Genomic DNA, 6,408 nt, shown 5'->3' with positions numbered 1-6,408 from the left:
AGGAGGACGAGGACGAGGACGAGGAGGAGGACGAGGACGAGGAGGACGAGGAGGACGAGGAGGACGAGGAGGAGAGGAGAATGTAGAGGAAATTAGGTGATTGGAGGGGCAGGAGGGGTGAAACCGACTTGTTGCCGGCGAGGTAATCATCGGCGAAGGCCTTGAAAGTTGACGCCTTGAACTTCTTCTCCTCCTCGTTCTTTGGATCGAACTTGTACTTGAGGTTTCCCTGCTGCATCGTCACCCTTGAGAAGGAGAGGAAGAGGAGGAGCGTGTGCAAGAAATGGCCGGGAAAACGTTGAAGGCGAGAAAGGACGTGGAGAGGTTGGACGAGGAAGATGAAGAAAGAGTTCAAGCAGAAAGAGAGCAGAGGGGGAGAGGAGGAGAGGGGGAGAGGGGGAGAGGGGGAGAGGGGCTGTGGGGGGAGGATCATGCGCAGGAGGCGGCGAGGAGGAGGAGGAGAGAAGGAGAGGAGGAGAGGAGAGAAAGGAAATTGAAGATGGCTGCAGGGGCTGGAGGATATGATGTCCGCAGGGAGCACGAGATTCAAGTTCCTCGTACCTTTCTGATGACGATAGCAGGGAGGTCAGAGGAAGAGATTCCGTACTCTTCCAACTCGTAGCTCGCTCCTCCCTCCACGTCATCGCTGACAGCGAATGTTATCTTGTTTTTGTAATCCATGGCAACCTGGGGGGGGGAAGAGGAGGCGTCAGGTGACGAAGAGGCTGAACGATCATGTGAGCAGAGGTGAAGTCATGGGAGAGGACAAGCAGGCATGTTGTGTTGTGATACGATGGTAACGGGGGCATTGTGGGCAGCTCACTTTGCTGATGCGGTTGCGGAACATGTTTTTCCTGTTTTGTCTGTCACTGCTGTCCTTGCCGTTGACAAACTGGCGCTCAGGGTCAGGGTGAAGGACAGAAACGTGCGGTAAACGTTCACCATCTTCATGATCGGTAGGTCTGTCTTCATGCTGCATCGCAAGTCAGCACAAGTCTGGACCTTGCCCTCCCTCTCTCACAGCATGCCATGCTCGTCGCTGTTGCCGACCAAGGAAACCAGGGGTCGAGCCATGTCGTTGATGAAGTTCTACAGCAAAGCAATGAGGAGGGGGAGGAGATGCAACAAGGGACGAGCAGGAGGAGGCTCCTCACCTGGACATGTTGGGCATCGTTGAGCTTCTCTTCCAGCTTCTCATGTCTCGCTCCCTCAGCCTGGATGATGTATGAGGAAAGAGACAGCAACAACACGAAAAGCGCATGACGTCATCGTCGGTCTTTTCATCATCGTTCGCAATATGTTCGTGAGCATTTTCAGGAGGAGCAGGTGGAGAGGAGAGACGAGGAGGGGAGACGGGTAGCAGGAAGGAAGCGCAGGAGCAGGAGGAGAAATAGCCGCAGCAAAAGTGAATGCATGATCTTGACCTTGTATTCAGTGAAGACTGACACTGAAGGGGCGGTCAGTCCAAACTCCTTGGCGACTTGCTCGTTAAAGCAGGCGAGCATCGTTACGTCTCCCTTGAGCTGGTCAGCAAGTCAGACCTCTCAACTCCTCCTCCACTGTGCTCCTCTCTATCTCCTCCTGCCATCCTTCTCCCCTCCTGCCCTCCTTCTCCTCTTCTTCTCCCCTGATTCTCCTCCCCCCCTTCCCCTCCCTCCCCTACTTTCTCCTCTCCTGCCCCTTCCTATCCCTTCACTCCTCCCTCTCGTCCCTCCTCTCCCTCATCTCTCTTCACACCTTCGCTGCTGCTTCCTTGAATGCTGCAAAAGCCTTGGACGCCTCCCGCGGCTCTTTTCCAACGAACAGAGCCACCCTCTTCCCTGCCCCCCTCTGCCGCTCCACCTCCTCCTTCTCCGTCACCTCCGTCCAGGTGGGGCCCTGCGAGGCGAGGACGTGCTGTCCACCGCTGTCAGGGGAGGAGCAACGCAGCACTTGATCCAGCAACCTTGACGATGCCATCGGTCTCCCGAGGACCGTCGTAGTCGAGCACGGTGCTGCCTCCGTCCTTGAGGACCTTGAGGGTGGGGAAGCCGCTGACTCCGAACCGGGAAGCAAGGTTCTTGTTGCTCTCCTCGTCGGCGTTGACGGCAGCGATGCGGATAGGAGGGTTGTTCTGCATGAGCTTCTTGGCAGCTTCGATGTACTTGGGCTGCGCAGTATGCCTTAGTTCCAGATACCGCCCATCCCCCCCTCCGTTCCTCCTTCTGGACCCCCTCTCTTTCATCCTCTACCCCTCATCCTCCTCCCGCTCAACCTCCTTTCCCACCTTGAGAGCCTTGCAGTGTCCGCACCATGGCGCGTAGAACTCTACCAGCAGAGCCTTGTCGCCTTCAGTGTGCTTGGCTACTTCTCTGTCGAAGTTCTCCGATGTGAGGATGAGCACGTCGTCAATGGAGGAGTACGCTCCTTCATCCGCTGTGACGTGCGAGGAAAGGAGGCAGAGGATCAGGAAGGAGAGCCGAACCAGCCGCGTCATCCTGGCATGTTCAAGTCAGTAAGGATGAGGAGCGACGTTCCAGCCATCAGGGAGGATCTGGGGAGACAGGCGAGACAAGTTTAGCATGGTGGCTTGGCAGAGTTTTCCTCGGTGATCCTTGCATGTTGTACAGTACTTCTCCATCTCTATGATCTCGAAAGTTGTCCTGTTCCTTTTCAATCATGTCCTCCTGCTCCTGATCCTGCTCCTGCTCCTGCTCCTGCTCCTGCTCCTGCTCCTGCTCCTCTTCCTGCCTGCTTTGCTCATCTCAATCACTGAGCCATGTAAACAAGTTTGAGCGTCAGACAATTGGCGAAACAAATTGAAACCAATTCAACAATTTTGGTCTATAAACTACAAATTTAAATAAATACTTTCAACTTCTTTGATATTTATTTCAAACATTTACCGCCAACCAAGGGAAGAACAAAGAAAAGTCCATGACGTCATCAAGGTACGGATTGTCCTCTAAATAGTACCAGTGAAGTCATTTTTTTATCTTTTTGTTGTCGGATAATTCTCGAACGCGGCCGGGCACTGAGGCTGCAGGGCCGCTCAGTTCGAAGCCTTGAAGTCACGGCCGGGGCGACTCATAGCCCGGCCCGGCCGACGCTGGCCGGGCAGTGTCGCGTTGCCACCGACTGAGTCAAGGCACGGTCAGTTCACTCGGAGGCGGCTTCAACTTCCGTTCCGAGGGCAGGCTGAGGCCAGTGGCCCTCCGACGCGTGGACCGTCACCGCCCGAAGGGACTCCAGCAGCACTGTCACCAAGTCACCGAACTGCGGCCGCTGCGGCGCTATGACAGAGCCGCTCGTCCGAGTCGGGCAGTGACGCTCAGCGGCTAGTCCGACCGTAGCGGCCGTGCACCCGGTGACGGCCCGTGACTCACCGGCGGCGGCACGACGGTTGTTCAGGCGGTCACCGTCAGGAGTGCAGGCCGCAGGCCGCTGCAAGTAGCACGCCGCGGTTGCCACTCCCGACCGCCGGACATCCGATCAGTCGGATGTCCGGCGGCCGGGCCCGGGGGCTGCCCGGGCCGGGCAGCCGCTGAGCCGGGGAGCCCGTGACTGGGCAGTGCCTGCCGTGCCGCGGCTCAGCGGCTTCATTCGGCCGCCTGTGCGACAGTGACAGTGGCAGGGCCCTCAAGCCTCGGCTCTGTTCATTTGTGATTCTGTTTTGACGAGTTATCTTAACTTTGAGTAAACTGAGCCGACCGGCGGCTCCGGCGGCCGCCGGGCCGCCGGGCCCGGGGCGCCCCCCCCCCGGCGCCCCGCCCGGCCGGCGTTAACTCGGAGGGCCTGCCCCCCGCGGCCCGGCGGGGGGCGCTCAAACTCGTCGGAGGGCCGGCTTGGATGAATCCATCGGTTGCAGTCAAGTAAAGCAGGGTACGGTACGAGGACTTCTACTACTGACGGCCAGGCATTCTGAACGGACCGGTACAAGAGCTTTAAATGGTAGAAAAAATGTTGATTTCCGAAAGGGGGTGGGGTAGTGACACCGTGACTAAATTTGGAGATGGGGTTAAAAAAAAAGTCAAACTTCTCGACCAGCGGGGGTAGGGGTCCCGGAGTCTGCGGGGCCGATTGACTCAGGCTTCAGAAAGTGGACAGTAAGGGGTGCTTTAGATTCAAATGAGCTCTAAAAGATAAGGGTGGGGTACTCAAATACGAGCCAGCCTCAGCTAGGTGATCGGAATGCCGGGGTAGGCAGATGAAAGGGGTGGTGGTTTATATGTCTGGTGGGAGGGTACTGTCGAAGTCTTCCCATTGGAAAGAAGGGGGGTAGTCTGATTTGGATTCAGGGGTTATTTGCTACCCCACCCCTCCTTTCACCGATAGAGGGAATGCACGACCTGACTCCACAGTAAAGAAGAGCAGGAGGAAGAGAGGAAGGGATCAGGTGGAGAGAGGACGAGGAAATGAAGAGTATCATGGCGGAGAAGAGGATACAATGAGAGAGAAGGGAGAGGCAAATGAGAGATGAGGGAGGAGGATATTGGAGAGCACGTTTCGAGGAGAAAGGCGCTCTGAGAGACAAGATGGGAAGGGCGCAGAGGTGCTGTAGAACAATTTAAGAAAGGAACGAAGCAGCGAATGAAGAATATGAAGAATTGGCGTGGTCGAACATCGCAATAGGAAAGAATCATTTGGCCTTTCCTTCCATAAGATCTTGTTCGTGGGTGAAAATGTTGTCATAGAGGGAGATATTGGAGAGGGAGAGAAGAGGACCTGAAACTAGGAATTTTGCCACTGCGCACGGCCCTGGTGGTGAAAATGTTGGTTCAAGGCCATTGCACAATGGATATCCTCTATCCATCTCATGCATGATAATCCTCAACATTACACCAAACTATTTGGTGGTGGTGAATTCCTGATTGAATCCCTGATTATCAATATCTTCACACCCTTGCGACCTCTCACGCTTCTGACCAGAAAGAGAAACAAGATTTGTGTTGCGTTTGCACGATGCCATGGTAAACCTCGAGGAATGACGGTATCCTCTTTCGCGGTGCAATAGCAGTCGCTCATATTTGTGCAGAGCAATCGCCTTCTGACAGTAGTGGTGCGGCAAGCCCGCAACTTGCCTGTAGGGAACGATCTTTCCATGTATGAGAGGAGCTGACAGGGAGAGGACAGGACGTGGGAGAGGGAAGAGGATTTCGCTGTCTTGTGCAGGTCATTTGCAGGGAACGACAACACGAGCCTGGGAAGTGTGCGTTCTCTTACTCTACCGTGATTGCCGCAAGCGGTCTGCATCCGTCATGGAACGAGAGCTTCCAGGTGACAACAGCTAATTGTCTGAGACTTATGTCACATGTAGTTGCAGTTGCAGTTGCAGTTGCAGTTGCAGTTGCAGATACAGTTGCAGTTGCAGTTGCAGTTGCAGCTGCAGCTGCAGCTGCAGTTGCAGATACAGTTGCAGTTGCAGTTGCAGTTGCATATGTAGTTGTAGTTATATTTGTAGTTGCATTTGTGATGTTTGCTTTCATTTCTGTCGAAGTTGATGCTGAGACTATTTGCAACGTGGTTGGTGACCGACGGTCGTCTCTGTTCGCAGATCGAGGAGCTCGCAAAGACGGAGCATCACTTTGTGGTTGTAAGGCTCTTAAGTGAGAGTGTCTTGTCCGGAGAGCACGAAGTTCTCGGTAGTTCGCAACCTCCTCCTCGTTGTCACTCACACGTCAACCTCGCAGGAAATGTCGTGGTCCCGATCAGCAGGATAGAAACACATGCTGGTGAGCATGGAGAGACCTTTGCAGCCTATCACAGAGGTTGCTGACACGAGCACTATCAGAGCAGAAGGAGGGGGGATGGTATGAAGTCCGCACGCCTAAGAAGCAGGTGCTTCAAAATCTCTGCTGCGCTTGCCCCATGCTGCGCCTCCTCTAACTTGTTCGATCGAGCAGTCGCTGGTTGGGCCGCAGGGGGTGATAGTGTGATGTTTGTGATTTCGTGCTCCGACAACCATGTTTTGGCTCTGGCAGATGTCTAAGGTGGAGCTTCACTTTGAGATGAACGAGGTGCTGCTGTGCGGTGGAGGTTTGCAAGCGCTGAGTTGGGGGCTGCAGAAGCCTCAGCCTCCTCGGACCATCAAGAGAGGATGGTTCTGCTGCCCGCAGCTACATGGTGACAGATGATGATGGAGCTTGTAGATGATAGATGATGTAGATGATGATGGTGCTGATGGTGCTGATGATGCTGGGAGACGGAGTTGTTCGACATGATGTTGACGAAGACGATGATGGAGATGCTGATAATCATCTCAACGATGATAATGGGAGTTTGGGAGAGTTTGTGCTTGCTGACTTCGTCCTGACAGAGACGATCCCGTACTTCTTCGTTCTCACACCCGGTGCAAAGAAGATCAAATACTTCACTGGTGCCGTATCATCTACAACTCCTCCTCCTCTGACGCGCCTCCCCCTCAGATGG

General features: G+C 54.8%; 2 protein-coding genes across 2 annotated transcripts in view; one reads left to right on the top strand and one right to left on the bottom strand.

Annotated features, from left to right (window-relative positions):
* Nucleotides 1–2,476, bottom strand: part of GUITHDRAFT_165991 (hypothetical protein) — a gene marked incomplete at both ends in the record, with an annotated part of 2,880 nt that extends 404 nt beyond the window's left edge. The window contains 10 exons of the mRNA XM_005822247.1: nt 129–229; nt 562–687; nt 824–892; nt 943–973; nt 1,022–1,089; nt 1,155–1,214; nt 1,425–1,523; nt 1,738–1,896; nt 1,946–2,149; nt 2,267–2,476. Of these exons, the coding sequence (XP_005822304.1) occupies nt 129–229; nt 562–687; nt 824–892; nt 943–973; nt 1,022–1,089; nt 1,155–1,214; nt 1,425–1,523; nt 1,738–1,896; nt 1,946–2,149; nt 2,267–2,476 (1,127 nt within the window). The remainder of the gene's footprint in view (nt 1–128; nt 230–561; nt 688–823; nt 893–942; nt 974–1,021; nt 1,090–1,154; nt 1,215–1,424; nt 1,524–1,737; nt 1,897–1,945; nt 2,150–2,266) is intronic.
* A 3,003-nt stretch (nt 2,477–5,479) lies between these two features.
* On the top strand, nt 5,480–6,113 carry GUITHDRAFT_118449 (hypothetical protein; the record flags this gene model as incomplete). Its single annotated transcript, XM_005822246.1, has 4 exons — nt 5,480–5,621; nt 5,670–5,711; nt 5,771–5,817; nt 5,961–6,113. The coding sequence occupies 4 exons, from the start codon at nt 5,480–5,482 to the stop codon at nt 6,111–6,113; spliced, it is 384 nt and encodes a 127-aa protein (XP_005822303.1).
* Nucleotides 6,114–6,408: the final 295 nt, after the last annotated feature.

Source organism: Guillardia theta (assembly GCF_000315625.1).
Source record: "Guillardia theta CCMP2712 unplaced genomic scaffold GUITHscaffold_128, whole genome shotgun sequence".
Taxonomy (NCBI): domain Eukaryota; class Cryptophyceae; order Pyrenomonadales; family Geminigeraceae; genus Guillardia; species Guillardia theta.
This window is presented reverse-complemented; position numbering and strand designations above follow the sequence as displayed.